At 39.4% G+C, this 23,283-nt stretch overlaps 1 protein-coding gene across 1 annotated transcript in view; it reads left to right on the forward strand.

Moving 5' to 3' along the window:
- Positions 1–23,283, forward strand: part of IGF2R (insulin like growth factor 2 receptor) — a 56,273-nt gene that overhangs the window by 20,842 nt on the left and 12,148 nt on the right. The window contains exons 10-34 of the mRNA XM_058020001.1: positions 375–478; positions 853–1,017; positions 1,693–1,833; positions 2,192–2,344; positions 3,245–3,376; positions 3,771–3,918; positions 5,286–5,463; positions 6,022–6,137; positions 6,519–6,681; positions 8,176–8,355; positions 9,380–9,481; positions 10,337–10,438; positions 11,103–11,277; positions 12,603–12,770; positions 13,326–13,469; positions 14,733–14,911; positions 15,282–15,369; positions 16,775–16,981; positions 17,346–17,476; positions 18,162–18,259; positions 19,080–19,216; positions 19,820–20,010; positions 20,583–20,709; positions 21,082–21,204; positions 22,191–22,453. Of these exons, the coding sequence (XP_057875984.1) occupies positions 375–478; positions 853–1,017; positions 1,693–1,833; positions 2,192–2,344; positions 3,245–3,376; positions 3,771–3,918; positions 5,286–5,463; positions 6,022–6,137; positions 6,519–6,681; positions 8,176–8,355; positions 9,380–9,481; positions 10,337–10,438; positions 11,103–11,277; positions 12,603–12,770; positions 13,326–13,469; positions 14,733–14,911; positions 15,282–15,369; positions 16,775–16,981; positions 17,346–17,476; positions 18,162–18,259; positions 19,080–19,216; positions 19,820–20,010; positions 20,583–20,709; positions 21,082–21,204; positions 22,191–22,453 (3,715 nt within the window). The remainder of the gene's footprint in view (positions 1–374; positions 479–852; positions 1,018–1,692; positions 1,834–2,191; positions 2,345–3,244; positions 3,377–3,770; positions 3,919–5,285; positions 5,464–6,021; positions 6,138–6,518; positions 6,682–8,175; positions 8,356–9,379; positions 9,482–10,336; positions 10,439–11,102; positions 11,278–12,602; positions 12,771–13,325; positions 13,470–14,732; positions 14,912–15,281; positions 15,370–16,774; positions 16,982–17,345; positions 17,477–18,161; positions 18,260–19,079; positions 19,217–19,819; positions 20,011–20,582; positions 20,710–21,081; positions 21,205–22,190; positions 22,454–23,283) is intronic.

The following is a 23,283-nucleotide window of genomic DNA, read 5'->3' on the forward strand; positions in this document are numbered from 1 at the left end:
AGAGATTAATTCGTGTGGATATGATCTTCCATTTTGTCTGTGACAGGTTTGTTGTAGTGATTTTCTGGGAAGTATGACTTCTTCCTCTTGCAGAAACAGCCACACAATAAACTAGTGGGAATAAATATCCCACCATACCTAGGGGAGCTTTAAAACATTCTTTAATTTCTATAGAAATTAATGAAAAGTGGTCAGAAAAATCAGTGGATGCAAGCCTTCATTACTGTAGAAATGTCATTATTGTTGAACTAATATTTGTTTTCCCTTGGAGTGAAACAGTTAATACTTGAACAAGAGTGTGACTTCTGTTATTTGAAGAACACTGTGTGATTGTCTGACCCTACATTTCTATCTAAAACTGACTTCTTCCTCAGATACTCGGATGGGGATCTCACTTTAATTTATCCAAATGGGGATGCATGTAGTTCTGGCTTTCAGAGAATGACTGTCATAAACTTCGAGTGCAATGAAACAGCAGGTGAGTTTAACAAGCTCTGACAGCTCTGCTCAGGGTTTGACTCCTGTGCTTGCTAGTAGATCTTATGCTCAAATGAATGCTTGCTTTAAGCCACAGCCTGCACAAGAAATTGTTGCATCAAGCAGTAATTTTGATGGCTGGCAGGATGTGCTGTGTAGTAGCACTGCTAGTCTAAATTTACACTGATGATTGAGAAGATGGAAGTACAAAAGAGCCTTTTTTTCTTAGCCAGTGGTAAAAAAAACAGAAACACAAGTCCTCTGCAGCAAAAGGACTTTGTCTTCCTTGCTCATTGCTAGTCCTCAAGTCTTCTTGCTTTTTTCCCCTTCCCCCTCTAGAAACCTCATATGTGTTCATCTGTTTCCCATGTTAAGGTAATGATGGTAGAGGAACTCCAGTATTCACCGGTGAAGTTGACTGCACCTATTTTTTCACTTGGGATACAAAATACGCATGTGTTAAAGAGGAAAAAGATCTCCTTTGCAGAGTTACTGACAAGAGAAAACACTATGACTTGTCACCTCTTATCCGCAGTTCAGGTATGGCAATAAAAGCTAGCTTTCAGTTACTTCTGCAGTCCTGAGCTTACATGCCATCTCCAGTGCAATTCTTTAGCTGAGTATTAGTCAGCTTTTGTTGTTCTTAGTGAATTTCTGGGGTGCTCATGTTTGCTTCCCTCATTCCAAACAGACTGAGTGCCTTAGTAGCCATGTCCATGACTGCCTTGGTTGCTGCCATCATAAGTGGTTTTCAGTCACAGAATCACAGGTTGGGTTGAAAGGGGCCATTAAAGATAATTTAGCCTGACTCCTCTGTCATGGGCAGGTACACCTTCCCCTAGACCAGTTTGGTCAAAGCCCCATCCAGCCTGGCCTTGAACACTTCCAGGAAGGGGGCATCCACCATCTCTCTGGGCAGCCTGAGCCAGTCATGATCCACCATGACTCAGCAGCTTCCATCCAGTGGTTTGTGCAAAGGAGGCACATCCAAAAATGACAAGATTTGGCAGCTGTGGCTTCAGGGGACGGATGTAGGTGGTAATCTCAGCTGGTGGGGGAATGGAGCTGAAATCAGGGCTTCTGTGTGCTGGGGATGCTCTGAAGGAGAGATCATAATGCAAACGTGGGCTACCTTATAATAAAAGGCATTTTGGCATGGAGATGCTGCAACAGTTTAGCCAGATGACTTGTTCTTAACGACCCTCTATATTTCAGAGTCAGCCCAGAACTGGGAAGCTGTGGATAGTAGCTTTTCAGAGGTAGGAAGGAAACATTACTACATCAATGTCTGCCATAAGGTGTTGAAGAGCGGAGGAGCTTCCAGCTGTTCAGATGGTGCTGCTATTTGCTCTGTAGGTGAGTTGGGTTTTTGTTGGTGGTGTTTTTGGAGTTTTTTTGGTTCACTGTTTTTTTAAGCCTCTGAAGGCTTGGCACTTCCTGTGCAAATGGGGTTGGTTGTCCTGAATGCCTTCATTTATTCGAGGGTACAGAAGTTAGGAGTCTGTTTCTTTTGCGATCTCAGAAACGCTTGAAGAAAGAATGCACAGCTTTTTCTAACTAAAGAACCACAGGCTTAGCAGCATGGTTTGGCAAGGTAAAATCAAACTCCTAATGATACTTTCTCACTAACTAGACAAGTGGAAAGTCTTAGTATCTAACAGAAGCTTCACTTCTTTTCAGAGGAACAAAAGTTCTGTATTTACTGTTTTTACAGATAAGCAAAACAACAGCAGGAATCTTGGAACATTTGTATCTTCTCCAAAAAAGGTTGGAGAAAATATTCAACTTATCTATTCAAATGGAGACAACTGTCCTTCTAATGAAAAACAAAAAATCCAAACGGTCATCACTCTAATATGCAGACCAGGTGAGAACATCCACATCCTTTTCATTGATCCAGTTAAAAACTGTAGGTCATCTAATAAGCTGAGACACGAGTGCAAAATATTAGCATTTGCTAAATATTAGCATGTTTTCTATCTCTTTCTATGCACAAGCTTGAAGTATCAGGGTTTGTTTACTAGGGTGATGGCAATATAATTGCAGGTATTTAGTTATTTACCTTTTATGCAAGTACTCTTTAAAAACTCTTGAAATAAGATTCTTCCAAACATGATTAAAGTATGCTTAAGTGTTTAAGACTCTGCAAATACCTGGAAGTGATACAAATATCTGGAAGCACTTTCTTTCTCTAGTTATCTTGATGGGTAAGAGTGGTTCTGAACTGAGATCAAATGCTTTAGCCTTCTTTTCCAATAAATATGGTTTGTATCTAAACTGCTGGCAGTTCATGAAAGGAAGTTAATATTGTCATGTTGCTTATAATAGCCTGCTAGTTAACTATCTCCCAGGAAAATAGAAAACCTGTGTTCCTCTACCTCAGCCTGAGGAACTTGGAACTTCCAAGTGTGCTGGCTTTTAGGATCAGATTATGCACTATTTGCTAATATAGTTATTGCTTTGTAGTAAAACCAGTTTTGTATATCAAAATACCAGTTTTGTATATCAAACTAGACTTTTTTTCAAATATTGTGATGGTTCTCAGGAGCAGATTGAGCCCTGTGCCTTTACTTCTAGGGTAGACTTTTATTTTTTGGGAGGACGATGCAAAGTCTGTGAAAAATTTTTTTGGTACCATTTTCAAAGAACAGGTACTTTTGCAGTTACCTTGGCTTTTGAGGAGAAATTAGTTTCTTAGGTGTAGATTCCTAGTTCCTGATGGCAGCCTGGCTGTGTGTATGTGTAACACGTTGCTCTATGATACCAGGTGATCTAGAAAGTGCTCCAATCTTGATGGCAGAGCTTGAGTGTTCATATGCATTTGAGTGGTATACTGCTGCTGCGTGTGTCCTGTCTAAAACTGAAGGAGATGACTGTCAGGTGTCTGATCCTCAGGCAGGTATGTATTTCTGTTCAGCAAATCAAAAGGTCATTAGGGATAAAACTTATGCCACAACAAATAAGCCCTTATGATACCCGGGAGCAAAGTGACTTCAGTCTAATACTAAGTACCCACAGTTTTAAGTACATGCATAATGGAAGATCAGAACAGCATGAGCTTAATACTCTCCTAGAGAATGTAGGAAAATAGATGTAATGTGTATTTTACTGAAGTAGATCTCTCTGTATAAGAAACCATGCTTTTACTTTGTCCACTTTGTTTCTGGAACAGTAATTGCATAGAAGGAACCTTATTCGGGGGAGGTGAGCTAGCCATGTGACTGAGTGAATCAAAACCTGTGAGAGATATCAGGACAAAATTGAACTGATACAGTTTATTCCTTCCTGATTAGGTTTCTCTTTTGATTTATCACCTCTGGCTAAGGCACACAGTTTCTATACAGTTACTACTCAGGAGTACTTGTTTTACATAAGCATCTGTGGCAGTGTGCCTGAAGCCCAGTGTCACACAAAATCGGCAGCTTGCCAAGTAGCGCGGAGGTGAGTAACTCATTCTCTTGGCTGTAAGGGAAGATATCTTGTTGCATGATGTGTTGTTGGTGTGCAACAATGAACAATTTGCATGTAAAGTAATTACTGGACTACCTGTAATAGATTCAGGTAATTAGCATATAATTTGCAGTAATTACACTGCCAGCTGTTTCAGGCCAAATGCACATATATGTGACCTTGCTTACAGCTAACTTGTGAGATGGAGTGTGCCCATTGCTCTCCCTTTTGTTATCCATAGGGACTGTAAATTCTAGATTAACTGCTGCAGCTGTAGTAAGGCAACCTATATTCCAGAGATTGAGGGTCAGCTCTGTTCCAAGAGCTGGCCTGAAGAACATGAGCTTGCTGCACTTGGGATGAGCAGGGGCTGTCTTAGGTAGTAGTGAAGCCCAGATCTTGAATGTTGTACCATATGGCCTCAGGTTGTGCCAGTGGATATTTAGATTAGATAGTAGGCAGAGTTTCTTCATGGAAAGGGTTGTCAGGCATTGAAGCAGGCTGCCCAAGGAAGTGGTGGAACTGCCATCCCTGGAAGTGTTCAGAATATGTATGGATATGGACTTGAGGACATGGTTCAGTGGAAAGATTTGATGGTGGTACTAAGTTGATAGTTGGACTTGATCTGAGAGGTCTTTTCCAAGCTTAACAATTTTATAATCTCCCTTACTAAATGGGCTCTTCCATGTTCGGTCCTAGTGTGTACTGCTACTCTGACAGCATCACTGCTTTTGCCTCCTATAAACTATGTCTGAGGTAGCATCAGAAATACCTGTGTATTTCAGGTTCCTGGTCAGCCTGCTGCCGGAGATGGGGTACTTGGCCCTGAGTTACTCTCCAGCCAAGGACAGTTTTTTGCAGACCCTAGAAATGTTCTTCAGAGGAAGATGATGAAGCTAGGATAGAGTCAATGTTAAGTCAGTGATGAAACACTCCTGAACCAAAGCTGATACCTAGCAGAGAGCTGTTGTGCAGTGCTAGGTCTTCATTGCCTGTATGTAATTGGATGAGGCCAGTTTGACCCCAAGATGAGGGTGTCTGCAGTTTGACTTCCACTTTGGAGAATGAGAACTTGATGGTATTGTCACCCTTTTAGAGACAGGAGCATTAAGTTTTCTAGATATCTTAGCAATATGTAACTTCCTTTCCTTTTCAAAGGAGGACATCTGTTCATGTTTTAAGTTTCCTTTTGGCAGCATTCTTTTTATCCCAGCTCACCGAGGTCTAATCAACCCTATTTAATTATTATGCCTTATTATGGTGCCTTGTGTAAACTTACGTGGTTTCTATTTGTAAGACTTCTCTTCGAGACAATTTTGTGTTCTGTTCACTCTCAAAACTCACTTTTTGTTTTCTAGTAATGAGCAGTCTTGGAGTCTTGGACTGCCCAGTTCCAAACTTTCCTATTATGATGGCCTGATTCAGTTGACCTACAAAAATGGTGCAGCATACAACAATGAGAATAAAACACAGCGCTCTACCCTTATAACTTTCCTGTGTGACCATGATGCTCGAATAGGTCAGCCTGAGTATCAGGTAAGAAGTTCTATATGAAGAAAGGAAGGATCTCCATCCTGAAATACTGACAATAGCTACTAGGTCCGTACGAGCAGGGTGTTATGTGTGGAAATACCCAGTATCTGTAAAGCAGACTAAAATAAATAGTTATTTCTCTTGGTATATTTGACTCTTGTTGCAGCCTTAAAACTTTCCTTGACCAGTGAACAGTAAGCTGTTTACCTGGATCCAGATTGTTACCTCACTCTCTTCTAGTGGGCCATGTAATTAGTGCTTTTGGCTGTCTCGTATTTCTAGCTGGAAAAACCCAAACTGGCTGAGAAGTAACAGATAATATGACTGTGTACCCAGCAGACAGCAGTTTAACAGAACCAGAGCAGTTTTTTTTGGCAAGAGCATTTTTGGTGACACAGGGAATGGCAGGATCTGTAACAGGACAGACCAACACAAATCAGTCTGAGAAGATTATATCCCAAAACCAAGGGGAGATACTGAGCTTGACGTATAAAGCAGTAGCTGTGAGTCACAAAGTTGTCAATGTGAAAAGCCTCTCTTACCTATTCTGCTCATTTGTAGAAAGAAGATAACTATACCTACAACTTCAGGTGGTACACTGAACATGCTTGTCCAGAAATCCCACTGGAATGTGTTGTGACAGATCCCAACACCATGGACCAATATGACTTGTCAAGGTAGGAAAGTGACACGTGCAGTGTAACTTAGCTATTCTAGTTTGGTTCTGGCTAAAGTTGGTTTCCTGTGTAGACAGCACCAGAAGCTTCACCTCTTGTGAGAGTCTTGACTGCAAGTATGGTGAAATCCCTCTAGTATGTTGACTTGCCTCCTAGGATGTAAACTGACTTTTTGGGATGGTTTTGCTTATAAAAACATACTACCTTGTCAACTGTGCACTGTGTCCCAGGAGTATTCTTTCTAATTGTAGCACTTAAAAATGAGGGGGAGAAGTTAGTCGGGAATGCCTTAGGGTTGCTCTGTTTCTTGAGACTGAGAAAGCTGGAGAGAGTCTATGAAGCATGTGTGTCCTTAGAGCAGAACTTTCTCTTTCTGCTCAGATTAGCAAAATCTGAGAAGAGAGGTGAAAACTGGTATGCCATGGATAATTCAAGAGCAAGTGAGCGCAAGAAGTACTACATAAATGTCTGCCGACCCCTGATTGCTGTCCCAGGATGTGACCGGCGAGCCTCTGTCTGTCAGATGGAATATAAGCAGGTTTCTGTGAGTACTCTTTCCCAACTCAGAGCTGGTTTGCCACACGAGTGAGACTGAAAGAGACACGAGTGAGATTAAAACAGCCATGTGATTTCTAACTCCTTGTGCAAAGGGATATTCTGTGTACCATAATAGTTGCATAATCATAGCAAAATGGTAGAGCTCCTGTCCACCTCTTCGAAGAATAAAGCATTAATTTTTACAAGTGTACCAATGTCACGTTTGACACTGATGATTTTTTGCCCTGTGTTTCAGAGGCAGACAATCTGCTTCTCTTTTGTATGAATTGCTGGAGTCTCAGAGGCTGCTAGGAATACACATTTCTTCAGGAACAGGCTGTCATCCTGGATATTTTGTCATGCTTCTGGCTTGTTTTAGGTTGAACTGTGGAAAAAATTTGCTTAAAGATTCTTTGTTGCATCCCTGCCCTCCCTGAGCTTGCTTTGGATCTGAAGAGTAGATTAGGTAGATGTTGCCAAGCAAATAAAAGAAGAAACAATGCTGGTGGATGTTATGGGCCTCTACTTCTGTATTGCCCTGAAGTACAACAATTTATCATGGAAGTGATAGCAGCTGACAGGCTGAATCGACCCGTTGGCCTGACTGACTTCATTGCTGCTCAGAGCTGTAGGGAAAGCTGAGCTAGAGGCTCACCCAGCTGTCCTAGTTCCTTCTATCAAACACCTTCCTCTCTTACTGTTAAAGGGGATGTGTTAGTGACTGAAGCCAGTCATTGCCAACACAGCACTTGAGAGATAATTATTGCTCATTCTCTGTGGTTGCAATGGGCCTTGTTGTGCAAGGCTGCTTCCTTGACGTGTAGAGACACTTCAGGGCTTTATTACTTCACTGCTTGAGATAGTGAGTAAAAGGTGAGTGCATTGGGTCAATCTAAAGAGTTGTTAAAAAAAAAATTTAAAAGGGCAGAAGTCTGTGGACCGCTGTTTTGGAGGTATATTTTTCAGTTTGTTCCTGCTATTGACTTTAAGTAGTTTCTTAAAACTAGGAAACACCAGTTAGCAGTGACAATGACTTCAGACTTTGGTAGTAGCACCTACTGTCTTTCTAGTGCTCAGTTTCTGTCGCTGATTTTTAGCTTTAGCTAAGCATGGCAGATCCCTAAAGTCAATGCTGAGGACACCTGGAGGCTTCCACATTTTGTTTCAAAGAGCTCTACAATAAATTCTACCTATTGCAGAAGACACAGGCATCCCTAAATTGCTAAGCTATATGCCCCAGGAGATGCAGATGGGTGTTCTAAGGTACTACAAGCACCTTATTGTACTAAAAAATAAAAAAAACAAAAATGGAACGGTACCTTGTTGTGGAGGTTGTTTGTTAAATATGTGAAACTTTAATATAGAATGGGAGAGAAATGTTGAGAACTTTGTTGTCTTCAAAGCTATTGACTTGTGTATACAAGAGTACTGTAGTAGGTATCTTCTTTTTGGTTGTATCTGTTTTATTAAAAGTTGTTGACATGCTTTTCCTTATTTCTAGGGTTCTTATTCTGAAGTCACCTCTATTAGTAATCTTGGTGTTGCCAGCAAAGAACTAGTAATTGAAAGACCTGGACATGTTTCTCTAACCTATGCAAATGGCTCTGTGTGCATCAATGCTGATGGAAAGACAACTACTTACACCACTACCATCCACTTTGTCTGTTCCAGGGGCACTCTTGTAAGGACAAATGATCTTCCAGTTGTTATTTCATCATAGTAGGTTTCTCATCCTATAGCATGAAGCCACGTGAAGATGTGTAGTGTATAGCAGATTTGTGGCAAGGGAGACTGCTTGAGGGTTTGAATTGAGATGTAAAACCAAAACTGATTTAGATGCTAGAGGAGCATGTGTCTGAGTATTTTATCATAAACAAGAACTAGATACAAACTAACAGCCTTGATGAACAGTAGTATTTCAGACTAGTCTAATTAGCATGAAAAATACATGAGTACTTAAACCAGCAAACATTGTGGACACTCTTAAGCGGAAAAATATTGTAAGGTGCATTCTCAGGCTTAGGTTCTGCATTCTCCATAGATTGTTGATTCTAGAATTCTTAAATCTGTAGAGCTTTTTGGGCTACAACTCAACATAGTGAAGATTAGATTGAGGGGATTATTAGATTTAAGCTTGTGTAGACTTTGTTTTTCCTGGCTTTTTGAATCTGCAGGTCTTGCTCTCACCTTACCCAAATGATCTGTAGCCCAAGAGGTGTGGTGAAAAATCTGTGACATGGAGCAGTTATGAACTGCTTTGCTTTTGTCTAAAACACTGACATGAAGTGTACATATTAATTATTCCTGTTACCTTGTTACCTCACCTAACAGATTTCTGTTGCTTTACTTTTGCCTTTTTTTTTTAATTATGGACTATGTATTATACACCAAAGCTCCTCAAAGCTTAGACTGAGACAAGATCTAGTTATATGTGTCTAGATTAAATATTGACTTTAATCTGAGTATTTGGATGTCAGATTCAGTTCTTGGCTAATGCTTGGTCACATAGTAAATGTTTAACTAAAATAAGTTTTCAGTGATGACCTTCAAAATAAATTGGGGAGAGGGAAGTGGGGTGGAAATTGTGTGCCTTTGTAGTGAAGTGTTTTAGAAGAACATGACAGTTTCTCTAAGGGGGAATCTCAAACATGACAAAGTGTTAGCTATTACACTTACTCTGGTCTTCCTCTGCAATCTGTTTCCAGAGTAGCAGCCCACGGTTTATAGCTATTCTGGATTGTGTGGCCACTTTCTTATGGGAAACTGAGGCTGCTTGCCCAATAAAGGAAGCAAAAGATGATTCCCAGGTGAGAAAGAAGAATACAAATTGTATTTTTAGTCTCAATGTACAATGTTTATTTATAGCACTCTTGGTTTCTCTGTTTAAATGGCTCTTGAAGAAAACTACCTAAAGTGAAGTCTCAAGTTGGTCATGATGTAGTCTTGTGATACCTTATCATGTTGTATTTTTGAAGTGTTTCTGAAATGCCTAACTTGTGACAAAAATACTCAGGTGCTTTCTCGTGAGAAAAGTTTACTTCCTCTTGAATGCTTCATTTAATGTTTCATTCCCTTGTTATGTTGCTAGTAAAACTGAGTTTATATGTATGGATATGTATAATCCTTGTTTTCTGCAGATGATCAGATGAGGCTTTTCTTTTTTCACACTAAGCCATGAGATTAGCTCGGTTACTCAGAACATGATGCTAATAACACCAAGGTTGAGGGTTCGATTCCTGTTTGATCCCCATATGAGCCATACATTAAACAGTTGGACTCAATGGTCCTTGTGGGTCCCTTGCAATGCAAAATATTCTGTGAAATCTACTCAGTTGCTTCTGCTTTACAGATCTCACCATAAACACATTAGTGTGCAAACAGCCCTCAGTTGAAATTTCCATGCTCTTAGCTAATATGATAGATGCCATCTGTTAAATTCCACTTTCATATGTTGGTGTGGCTGATGTCAGTGGACAAAAAGAATTGAACAAATATACAAAAGAATTGAATGAAACTACTGCCAGAGTAGCTTATATATGTTCTATATGCAGGGTAGGAATATGTCTGAATCACTGCTTTGGTTCTTGAAACGAGTTAGAGGTAAAATCTAAGCAGAAGAAATGCAGAAGGAGAAAATAATTTTGTTGTAATTTTTTTCCCAGTCGTGCTCTGTGCGAGATCCAAACACTGGCTTTGTGTTCAACCTGCGGCCATTGGCTTCTGAGCAAGGGTATACGGTTACTGGCAATGGGAAAACATTCTCGGTAAGGATTTTGACTGCATTCTCTGTTGTTTGTGTGCTGTTGTTGCATTTTTTGTCTTGCATAGTGATCTAGGGGAGCTTTCACTCAATCTTCTTAGGAAATATGAGTTGGCAGGAAAGCATTGTGGTTGAAGGAGGGAATGAAAGATTACTTCATTCGCCTAATCTTGAAAGCATTAAACTTCTGGTTCTTGGAGAACATGAGGTAGCCACACTTTTGAGGCTCCTTTTTGAGGTGATTTTCCCCTCCTGGACTCTGTTGTGTACTGCCAGTTTATCTGCTGATTCTGAAGAAATTAACAGGGAAAGCCTAGAAAGGGATTTAGTCTGTCTGTATCAGTGTTTTTAATGTAATCTGCATGTGTCAGTAATCCTAGGCTGTCACAGATAATACCAGAGCGATATCTTTAGGCCAAGAATAAACATGCTGAACCACATCCTTTACTCTTAGTGGGGAGAATTTATGGACCCCATAATCCAAAGATTGAGGATACTCGTACTGTATTATAGTTGAATTATAGTCTGTAATTTCTGCACTGCAAGACAACTGTGTTGTTTCAAATAGTTCTCTACAAGTGTTTTACTGATGTAGAAATGGCTATGTGAACCTTGTTTTTCTGATGCAGTTAATACTATGTACATCTACATGTTTTCAAAATTTCTAGCTAAACATTTGTGGATACTTGCCATATTGTGGTAAAATCAATGGCAAAACAGCTGCTGGGTGTGAAAGAGAAAATCTGACACCTCTGAGGCCACTGGAATTGGACAAAACCCTTTATCTATCCAGTGAAGGCTTTCTAACTCTTACCTACAGAGGCCGTCTTCGTGTGGAATCAGGTGAGTTCAGGAAATACACAGGGTATTGTAAAAACTTAATGTGAGTGGTCTTCATTCCTTCTTTTGTTCATGTGCTGAAGTATATTTGGCTTGGTATTAATTACTTAAACAAGCTTGCTCCTATGGGAATTTTAGGAAATTTAGCCATTACACAGAATGGTAATGGCTCAGTAATACATGTGCATTTCAAAACTCTAGGAAAGTGACTCAATACACTATAGGATTTTCTCCTTAGCAGATGAAAAGTACTGGTCCTTGCATGGAGAAATGGATAGTCAAATTGGGAAAACAAAATGAACTCAGGTTCTTTTTCTAAGTGAAGTAATAGCTTTTAGCTTCAGTTTCATGGATAATTCTCTCTAAAGGTATTTCATATCTGAAAGGTCAGTTTTCGGTAAGCTTGTGCTCTCCTGTATGGAACTTTTTGAATTAGTGCTGTAATACTTCATATGCACCTACTTCATGAATTTTATCTTTTGCAGGTAAAATGAATTAAAAATGTATATCTGGTTTTTTGATAGTAGATGCTCTTCAATTATACTGAAACTGAGCTTTGTAGAAAGGAATATGACATCTTAACAACAAAACGCCTTGGGAAAACGGGTTTGGATTCAGGAACCTCAAATGCGTCAGCATGCTTAATTGCTGGGATGCTATCTCTTATTTTCTCAGTTGTGACATTTTTGTACATAATATGTAACAGTGATTAAGCTCTTTATGTATTTTACTTTGAGAGGTTCTACAATTTTTATAACACTACTAAGCATTTTGCTGACAGATACTACTCCCTGACATAATTCTGTCACTTCTTGAGGACTAAACAGAACTTAACATATAGTGCTTTGATAGGATCAGTATTACTTGTACTGCAGTCATTACACTGAACTTCTTGCAAACAAATGGAACCCCCAAACCAAAACTTTGTGTGATGCAATTTAAAAGCTGCTTGTTACCACTGGTGGTGTTTTAAAAGTTTTCTGTTTCTTCATATATGTCAAATAACATAGGGAGAGTAGAGGTCGATGAAGGTAATCATGTTGTTGAAATGTGTCAAGGAGACACATTTCAACAAGATGATTACATTGTCAAGGCATATTTTGGTCTCTTATTTGTAGAGGCAATGGTGGCTGCTAGGCAATTTTTCATGGCTCTCTGAAAAAGGCTTGCGTATTTACAGCTGAAACCCCATAATCAGCAAGGTAGTGTTATCCTTGAAGCAGTTATTAATAAGAAGCTCTTAGAAAATTTTGTAGTCGAGTATTAGCTTGAACTTAAATTCAAGTGTTCCAAACAGAACTATCAGTAGATAAATGTTTGTTTTATAGGAACATCAGACATGTTCAGAGTGACTTTCATTTGTAATGATTCATATCCTGGAGAGCTTAAGTTTGTGCGTGAGGAGATAAACAGCGTGCTGGACGTCCATGATACTTTTTTTGAGTTTCACACAGCTCTGGCTTGTGCTCCTGCTCCTGTAGATTGTCAGGTTACAGGTAAGTACCTGGAATTTAGGTGGGCTCTTTCCCATGTTGGAGGGATTAACTGGGCAGCAAACTTCTGCTCAGTGGAGGGCTGTAAGATTACCTATTGAGAAGACATTTGTAAGACTTAAAATCTTTGTAGAAGTTGTAGAGTGGGAGAAGAGGGAAGTTGTTTGAAGCAGGCTTAACTTAAAAAACAGGGAAAGAAGCTAATTTAAAACATTGTGGTATACACAAGAAAGTTGATAATTACTTTGAAAACATTTAATCATTACTGTGACTGATGCTGCTTCAGCCCTACTCTAAAGAAAATGAGTTAATTTAGTATTGACATCTGTAAAAATGCACCTGTGATTTGTGGAGAAGTTACATTTGGGAAGTAACTGTCAAGGGAACTGTGTTCTACGTTTGGCATGGTGATGTTTTTGTGGCAACAGTACATTCTCTTAATACATATCTAATGTGATTCTGGATTTATTTTGAGTTGTGTATTTGTCAGTGAAACTGGTATAATTTCAAATCCTGCTGCAAGTATTAAGTTCTCTCAGCTTATTGCATTTTTTCTAGATGCTGCTGGCAATGAGTATGACTTAAGTGACTTGAGCAAAGATGGTGAGCCGTGGGTTGCTATAGACACTTCAAAGGAAGCGAAAAAGCGAACGTTTTTCTTGAATGTCTGCAAGCCCCTGCCCTACGTGACTGGATGTCCTGGTAAGCCAAGGGGCAAGCACTTCTTAACTTGTGTCTTCTGATGCAAGACCTTATAGTCAGAGTGATGTCCCTGGGTGTTTTAGTAAGATTTATTGACTCCTGTCCGTTTAATTACCGAAATAGCATGGATCTGGGTGACATATGCAGGAGTATTAGTAAACAGACTTCTGCAAGCTGAGAGCAGTCTTAATGCTCATCAGGACTCTTGCATTGAGATGTATATTAATGCATTTGGGAAAATTGCATTGATGGCAGTATTGCCAGGATCTGTGAGCTTATTATTATTTTTTAAAGAACATAGGATATAAAGTGTTGTAGTTTAACCCCAGCCAGCAGTCAGACCCATTCAGCTGCTTGCTCACTTCCCCACCAGCAGGATCAGGGTGAAAATCAGAAGGGTGAAGGTGAGAAATTGTGGTTTCTGGTAAAGACATTTTAATGGGCAAAGCATAAGCTGAGCTTAAAGCAAGCAAAGCAAAACAAGAAATTAACTCCCTTCTTCCCATGGGGAGGCAGGTGTTCAACTATGTCCAGAAGGGCAGGGCTGCATCACATGTAACAGTGACTTGGGAATACAAACATCATAATTCCAAATGTCCCTCCTTCCTCCTCCTTCCCCCACTTAAAGAGAGTATGATGTCATATGGTTTGGAATATCCCTTTGATCAGTTTGGGTCACCTGCCCCTGCTATGTCTCCTCCCAGCCTCCTGTGCACCCCCAACTTCCCTTGCCATGTTATAGTAGGAAAAGCAGAAAAGGCCTTGGCTCTATGTAAGCCCTGCTCAGCAATAACAAAAAATCTCTATATTATCAACCCTGTGTTCAGTACAAATCCAAAACACAGCCCCATATTCACCACTGTGAAGAAAATGAACCCGAAACTAGTGCAGAAAGTCAAATGTTGTTGAAGCCTCCTAACTGAATGAAGCCAGAATCAGAAGCTTAAGCTGTGTCTTACTCCATTTCTGCCCAGTTTAATGTATTTAACTGTACTGTAGTCTTTTACAAGTCTGTGGAATCAGATAAATTAGTGCAGTTTGAAAGGTTTGAGTATGCAGGAGTAACTTGTTACATTCCTCAAAGGCTTTAGGTACACAGTGTTTCTCACTGTGTTGATGAATATGTGTGTGTTGTGTTCTGCTTCAGGAGTTTGAGACAGTTTACTTCAAAGCTCTCTTAAAGCTACCCTGTTATATTATTTTACAATCAATTTAACGCTAATTGTTAAAGCTTTGAACTAAACACCAGTTCTTTTCCTGTAGGTGGTGCCATAGGATCTTGTGTGAAATACACTGATAAAAGCAAGAACTTGGGAGTCATTCAGATAAACCCCCAGGCTGCTACTGATGGGTCATTGAGCATTATCTACTTGAATGGTGACACGTGCAAAGATAATCAGCGTTACTCCACACGTATCATTTTCCAGTGTGATCAAACCACGGTAATTTTCTCTTCTACTTGCTACTAATGAGGATTTTAGTGCTTTTACCAAAATAAACCATGTTTATTCCTCTTAACATGGAGAGACTGATTCTAAAAAGTAAAATCTTACATATTGGGTTTTTCCTTGGCTCTTCTTGAAAAAGCTGTTTTGCTAAACCTGTAGAACACAATTGTGAACTATTGTGGAATCCTTTTTCCTCCTGTGAGCCACCAAAAGCAGCTCTTTGCTGAACATGAATACTGCAGTTTGATAGTGGAGATGTTAAACTGTGAAACTGCAGGAAAAAAAAAAAAAAGCTATGTGTGTATGTTTTGAGACTTGCAGTGTAATTTTTACTAAGCCTCCTTCATATGGCTCTTTTCTGTAGGGATCACCAGTGTTGGAGCAAGAGAATGACTGTGAGTTTGTCTTTGTTTGGAGGACTTTGGCAGCATGTCCTGTTCACAAAGCAGAAGGTAAGTAGTTATTTGAGATTTGAAGTATCAGTCAAACTGTACAAATAATAAATACTTGAATGAAACTGTGTTGGTTTCTTGCCCTGTGAATCTTTGTATAAAAAGTGTTGGCTTGTGGAGGAATGTCTATTCTGAGCTTTAAGCTAACTACAAATCCTATCTAATGTCAAAAGTGCAAGTTAGGATGAGAGGCAAATGTACTTGCCTATCTAGAGAAAGAAGATGTAATACAATACTTTATCAAAACAGCACTATTACTCTCTTGTTAAATCACAGACAGACTTGCTAGTAAATAATAAAACCTCAGTTTTCATGAGAACAGAGTTGATTCTGTCCCTGGCAATTCGTTCCCTGTTCCTCACCAAAGACTGGAAGCAAGATAAAACTTGACCCTTGGTAGACAATGGGTGAGAGGCCAGTGGGGGAGTCTCAGTTTGTATTTGACTCCAGGATGTGCAACAAGAAATCACAAGTTCTAGTTCTGGTATTTGATTGACTCTTAGATGGAAGATTGAGTGTGTAGGCATCTTCTCTGCCTTTGCAGGCTTTGTTTTGCAGCTTGTAGATAATTCCTTATTCTTGGACTTCCTGTAAAGGATCTGTCACCACGGTCCTAGTCATTATTGAAACTGCTGATGAACTGACATGGCATGAGGAATGTTCACAAATGGCTGCTCTGTAGCACATAATTACTGTGCAGGACACTGGTGACTGAATTGTGGTTTTGAAGGAGGAAAGCTGATGTCTTTAGCTGGGTACCAACATGTATGATCGAGAAGAGTGTAATGTTTGAGTGATGCAATCTGATGATTTTTTTTTTTAAAGCTTCAGAATATTGAGCAAAGGGTCACTTTAAAAACTGAGGACTTGAGCAACAGCAAAGTCACTGACATATAGCAGCTAATGACACTCAGGAAACTAGAATTTTCCTAAACCTTCTTTTATATGCATCTTTGTAGATTTGAAAGCTGGAATAAATATTTCCTATGACCGATTATTTTCTCAACTCATCAAACTTCAGAGCTGTTAAAAGAAGATGCAAGACTGACATCTAGGACACCTCTTGCTTTGATCTTGTGACCTTGCTCTTCTTTCCAGATAATTAAGCAAGTTCTGGACTTAGTGTCTCTGATTTCATACTTAACCTTCAGTTCAGCTGAAAGAAGAACATGAGACCACTCTGGGGCAGTTTTTGAACTACAGTGTGGCTTTTGCATCTTGCTTTAGTGGCAGTTGTAAAAGAAATGTGCTGTTTGTACTAAGATGGTTCTTCAGTGTCACTGCCTTGAAGTAGCTACTCATTTTTGTGGCCTTATTTGTCCAATAAGCCTTTAATGTCCCCAATGTATTTGGGAAGGCTAATAGATCTTAAGTTGTAATTTAAATTGTTAACTTCTCTTTAAAGGAAAAGATTGCCAGGTGAAAGATCCAAGGTATGGTCATGTTTTTGACCTGAGGCCACTTTCCAATAAAGACATCAAAGTGAGTACAGATGAGTATGACTACTACTTCAGAGTTTGTGGAGAAATAACAGAGCCTTGCTCTGCAGAGCATCACAGTGTTGCATCCTGTCAAGTAAAGAAGATGGACCCTAACTTCAAAAAAGTAGCAGGTACTGCACTTACCTAAATGAAGCTAGGGAACGGGAAGATTAACCAGGGTGTAATAGAAGAAGGGTTCTTGCTAATCTAGTACATCTAACGAGATAAAACACCTCACTGCTTTTGTGCAATGTGCAGATAAAATGGCATATGTGTAGTTACCTTGACACTCAGTTATGAATGAGTTCAGCTTTACTGTGCTGGAGTACTAGTCCCACAGTAACTGGATTGCAAGTTTTAGAGGAAGGTTGAGGTCTGTCCAGCTATTCTTTAATTGTGAATTTTATTGCTGTTTATGTGACCCTGTTGTCAGAGGCATTACTGCAGTTGTGTGTTTACTGTAGCTGTTGACTTTTCTCAACTCTTTGCTTCTAGGCTTGCATACAGACAAACTGACTTTCAAAAATGGTCTAATAATGATTAATTACACCAGTGGAGAAAAATGTCATAAAATATATGAACGATCAACTGCTATATTATTCTATTGTGACAAGACTACATCTGAGGTTAGTTTCAAAACATGCTACCTGTACATACTGTCTTCCAGAGTTTCTCTGGGAATAACATGAACATGCCTAATCACTTACAGATTAGACAAGTGATTCAAAGGTGCTGTGAGGGGACAGAAAGATTAAGAATGTTTTGAATCTCCTGTCTATGGATGGTACCTTTATCATTGCCTAGGAAGATCAGTGCATATTGTTCCTTTAAGGGATGTCTGTCATTACCAGAGCTCTTGGAGAAGTTGGGAAGGGATGTTCTTCCATAAATAACAGCTGTTTCTTTGTAAGAAATAAGAGGTAGAAGGTTGAATGTGCAGGAAAGCAGGTATTACATGGCCAGACTGGTTAAAAATAAGCAGGTATTACATGGCCAGACTGGTTAAAAATAAAATTACTTGCTTTTGGTATCTGATTTGTGCTTCCCTTATTGTTCTAAAACAATTTTGTCTAGAATTACTTTTGGTCTTCTTATTTCCTGGGGGAGGCAGCAATTCCTAATGTCTGCCCTTTTGTCAGAAGTGTGCATGTGGATAAACTCAGGTTTGGGAGAAGCCATGTTTAGCTGATCAGAGGCATTGTGTGGCTCTAAGACAATATGCGTGTTCTTGCTGAAGCAAGACTGAGGCATTTCATTGTTTCCATGTGTCTAAATGAGAAAGCAAATTAATTTTATATTGTGTTCTTTCAGCCTATATTTTTGAAGGAAACTCCAGACTGCACCTACATGTTTGAATGGCATACTCAGCATGCTTGCCCACCTGTTAAATCTACTGAGTGCTCCTACAAGTAAGTTGTTTCCACAAAATTAAAACGGAGCTGTATATTGAGAGAGACAAATACAGCCTTCTTGCAGTGCAGTGCAACACTGCCCCTTTAGCTATTATGTTTTGACCAGCTAATGTAGCATTCAGTGCCAGTGCATAATATTTTAAATAACTTTTGCAATTTGTGCTTCTGAAAACTAATTTCATTGGGAAAAAAAAACAACTTTGAGATTCTTCTGTGGAATAATAAAAGGGAACTGTTTGGTATGTACTGATGGTTGAATCTGAGTATGTTAGGTTGTTGCAAGTGTCAAGTTGTTATTTAACAATAGCTAATTTAAATAAGACTACAGCTGTCTGTTTGGAACTTCCACCAAACACTGCTTCAAGAAAAATGTCATTTATTTCTGTCACAGCCAAGTATTAGCTCATTAGGATTGGATGTGGGGTCAGATGTGGCTAATATTTGGACATCTGGCCTCATTATCGGTCTCTACCCTAAGGTAAACCAGTGGATTTTAACTGTGTGTTAAATACATACACACTGTAACTGTGTGCATGCTTGCCATGCACTGAAAGCCAACATGCTTGAATTAAAAGTTGGAATTACTCTTGTATTGGCTGAGAGCTGTGTGCATGTGGACAGTTTCTGTGGGAGTAGCTGGTGCAGTGATGTTATCCCTCTACTGAATTTGAAGTTTCAGGGGGCCACTGTGTCTGATGCAGACTTCTTTTCCAGTGTAACAGTCTGCTTAGTTACCAGATTGAAATTGCTGTAGTAACTTAAGAATTGCAACTTTAAAGTGCCTAATTATTTTACATGCCTTTAATCTTTTGTACAGGGATGCTGAAGGAAATTTCTATGACTTTTCATCCCTGACACGACACAGGGAGAACTGGGAGGCCATTGCTATATCTGCTACTACCCAGAAATACTACATTAATGTCTGCAGGCCCTTGGTACCCTACAGTGCTACACGTAAGTGCAAAATACAGATATATTCTTCCTATAGCTGGGGAAGGCAAGTGGCAGGACAGTACTGCTAGTGGCTGTTTTGAGCGAAATAAATCACAAAGCAAAGCATGTGGAGACAGTATGTGGTGTGATTTTAGCACCAGAGGGAAAGGTAGGTTGTGAGCCTGATTTCCATCTGCTTAGTGGGTGAGATTCACTAGCAGCTCTTCTCTTGATAGCTTTGGTACTCTAGCTCTTCAGTCCTTATCCAAAGTTTGCTATAGCTCTTAAAGATTAAAATAATAATTTCAGAATTTCCATATGGCATCTTCTGACTGACTCTACATTTTGTGCAGTGCAAGGCCAGACTGTAGCCTTTCACTCTGTAGTAGTCTACTTCCCCTGTGGTAGCTGCTACTATTTTTTGCATGATTTTAAGTGAAATGAGACAATTGCTGCTAGTTGCAATTTTTGGGGAAAATGCACCCCTATGAGTATGGCTGGGACAATGCCTTGGAGACAGATCAGCCATGATATACCTGAAAGTAGAGTAGTGGACTTTTATTCCAGGCAAGTACACCTTACTAACATTTGAAGTAATAATGCAATTTTTGTTTATATGTATAGGATCCTGCCCTTCTGATGCTGCTGCCTCCCTCATTGAGGGTACAAAATGTACCAGTCTTGGGGAAGTGGCTGATGGTCCTCGTTGGGAAAATGTCACTTTTATTCTGAAATATGTTAATGGAGATCTGTGTCCAGATCAAATGCGGAGAAAAACAACAATATTGCGACTCAAGTGTGATGAAAACAGAATTGTAAGTGGGTTCCTTCGGTTCCTTCTGCTGGGATTTTAGGTGTTCATGCAAGCAGAAGGACTTCTGGTACTTGAATTTTAGATGCTGAGCAATTTTTAAGAGATCGTTTTGTATACTCTGTTAGCACAAATTTTATCATCTGTAATAGCTTCAGTTCATCTGCTTACATCTTGAAGATGAATGTAGTGCAGGTTGGGAAGTGCTTCAAGTAGTAAATAATGCTGTTGACTGTGTAGCTCTTAAGTCTCCTGCATCTCTATGCCTTGCCATTAAGTAATCTTCTATTTGATGAGATTTGAATTGCCTTTTGGATTTTCTATTGCCCTAGGCTACCTTTAGCTCTCCTCTCATTAATTTTATTTCTCCTGATAATGATTCTGTACTATTGTGTATTTGACATAATCAAAGTTAAATACTCTGTTCTTGGATTAATTCACTGGACTATGATGATCTGTCAGGTTTTAGGACTGGTGTTTGAACTGAGCTCAGCTACAGGCTGCAGGGGTAAACCCATTGGCATGGAATCTTACACTATCACTCTATAGTTGCTCTCTCCACTGTTTTGTGTTTAGGAATCAAAGCCAGAACTTATAACTGCCATTGAAGATTGTGAATATACCTTCTTATGGTTCACTGCTGCTGCATGTCCTCTTAGAAGCAGTGTGCAAAATGACTGTCGGGTCACCAATCCTGCCACAGGTAAGGAGGAGGCCTCAGGATTTTCTATGTGGAAGAGGCTGCTGGAAGCAGCACTGCTGTGTTTGTGTTCTTTAGGGACTTCTGTTAGTAAAGAGCAGTATGACACATCCTTTGGATAGCGACCAACATGCTTACTGATGGTAGAAATCTCTGGTACTGCAATGTCACTTGGAACATAAATAGCTGATAGTTGAAACACTAGTTTTTCCTCTATTAGTGTAATAAGTAATTGTTTGCCTTTCTAAGCTAGCAGACAAGTAGGGTCTGGTTAACCTTCTGACTAAATTAAGTTACTGAAAGCTTATAATACAAAGAAGTATCTTGATTTTTAATCTGAATAAGAGATTCAATTGTTCCCTGATCTCCCTATAGGACACCTCTTTGATCTGACACCTTTAAAGCGTGAGTCTGGCTATACCATCAGTGATTCACACAACAGAATAATTGAGTTGAATGTTTGTGCTGAAGTTAAAAGTTCATGTGCTAATGGAGCTGGTAAGCAACTTATCCTCTCTGGTACTGTAATCATTGACTATAGGGTAACCAAAGAAATGCTTATGCTCAAGTTTACTGCAAAATGTGATTTTACTGCAAATGCAGAAGGAGTGAAGGGAGCAGCTTGTGGCTGTACTGACCAGGAACATAAAACTGTTTTAGGAAATGAGGCCATATATTTTTACCCAACACCATTCACATGGGCTCACTTCAAGTCCCAGTCCCTTTATTTCCTAATGAATGGACATGAAGGCAGGAATGTAGTTGCTTCTACTGCATGTCTTTAATGCTGTGAAAATGGAAACATTGCAGTCTTCCAGCTAAAGTGAACTTTATAGCGATGCATTGCTGTAATATGTCTACACTGGGCTTTGTGTCTGTACTTCAAACCTTTGCCCATCCTCTTTCTAGCTTTGTTTTGTTCTTGGTGCTTCTGAAACATCAGTGGAAGTTAAATTTCTGCTTAATAAACTAGTTTTATAGCTGCTTAATTGCAGGTTGAATTACTAGCTCTTCTGTCAAATTGAATAAGAAATAATACTTAAGCATCTGAAATGCTAAAATAGGAATATTGCTTGTTGAGAAAATTATTTTTGTGAAGTTAAAAGAAAATATTGGATTGATTTGGTTTTTAAGAGGCATCTTAATAAAATTATATATAATCTGTCTGACATTTTGTATTAATTGCTTGGTTTTCAGAGATGTGATAACCAAACACTGCTCTGTAGCTGCTTAAGCATGTATGGATGCAATACATTCAGCTGGTTGATGAATAAAGGAAATATTTGGTCTTTGTATCAGTGCAGTTCAGCTCAGTTTAATTGCAGCTGGATTCTGGATTCTGTGGCAAAGCCATTCTTTATTAGAAAAATTAAAGTGATGATACAGTCTTACTGTTCCTTCTGTTTATGTTGTATGGTGCAATTTTTGAAGGCAGTTGCATCAGACTTGATCTGTTTTCTTAATTTTTCTTTTTTCCATTTTAGCTGTCTGCATCACAAGTGGCCAAAATCCAGTTAATGCTGGAAAACAGAGTAAAACTTTAAGTTATGAAGATCAGGTGTTAAAGCTTGTCTATGAAGATGGAGATCCTTGCCCTGCAGACCCTGCACTGAAGCATAAAAGCTATTTTAGCTTTGTATGCAAGTCTGATGCTGGAGATGAGAGCCGGCCTGTTTTTGTGTCTTTTGATGAGCAGACATGCACTAGTTACTTCTCTTGGCATACTTCCTTGGCTTGTGAAGAAGAGGTGAGAATCACTTTTGCAGAAAATGCTCATGGGACTTAAAATCTCTGAAGGGGGGGTAGATATAATAGCAGTATATTTTAAATTCCTTGAGGGAAAGATTTCTTCCTGTAGTACAGAACCCAAGTTCATGTAGGAGTTCTTGAATGCTTTCCTTACTAACATTTAAACAGGGGTGAGCAATACTTGACAAACTCCTTCTGAGTGTGTTGAGCCAAGTTAAAACTTCTAACACTTGAGAATAACCCCTTTGTGGAGCCTCCTTAGCTGCTTTTCTGTACAGTTCAGATCAAAGCCATAGGGTGTCATGTTGGGAAGCAGTGGTGAAGATCCTCCAATGCAGCAGGCCAGCAGAGCTGAGGTTGACTGGAGGAAGGATAACATCTTTGTGCATGGGTATGGTCTTTGTTTCTGGGCAGGTGACTAGAGGCCAGGCAAGTGCATGATCAGTTTGCCTGGTGCAAAACCCGATAAACCTTGACAGAGTGAATTTAGAGTGAGCTTCTGATGAACAGCACGTGCTGTAACAACATAATCTGGTCGGTTTAGTTGAACTGGTGTTCCAGACAATGCATTGAGGTAGTCTTTAGTTAATTTTAGCTATTTAAAAATGACCAGTAGAGGATGGGTGCATGGAGTAAAAGGCAGCCCTAGGAATAGAAGGCCAAACAAACTATTGGAGGAGTTTAGATCTTTTCTTAATACCTGATATTTTCTTTTGTGACTCTGCCTAATAATTCTTTTTGCTGCTTTAATTACCTCTAGTGTGACCATCATTCTCTGCAACAAGAGAAGAGAGAGTTTTTCCTCCCTGTCGCTGTTTCTACAGTACT

This window comes from Melospiza georgiana, chromosome 3, assembly GCF_028018845.1.
Source record: "Melospiza georgiana isolate bMelGeo1 chromosome 3, bMelGeo1.pri, whole genome shotgun sequence".
Lineage (NCBI taxonomy): Eukaryota > Metazoa > Chordata > Aves > Passeriformes > Passerellidae > Melospiza > Melospiza georgiana.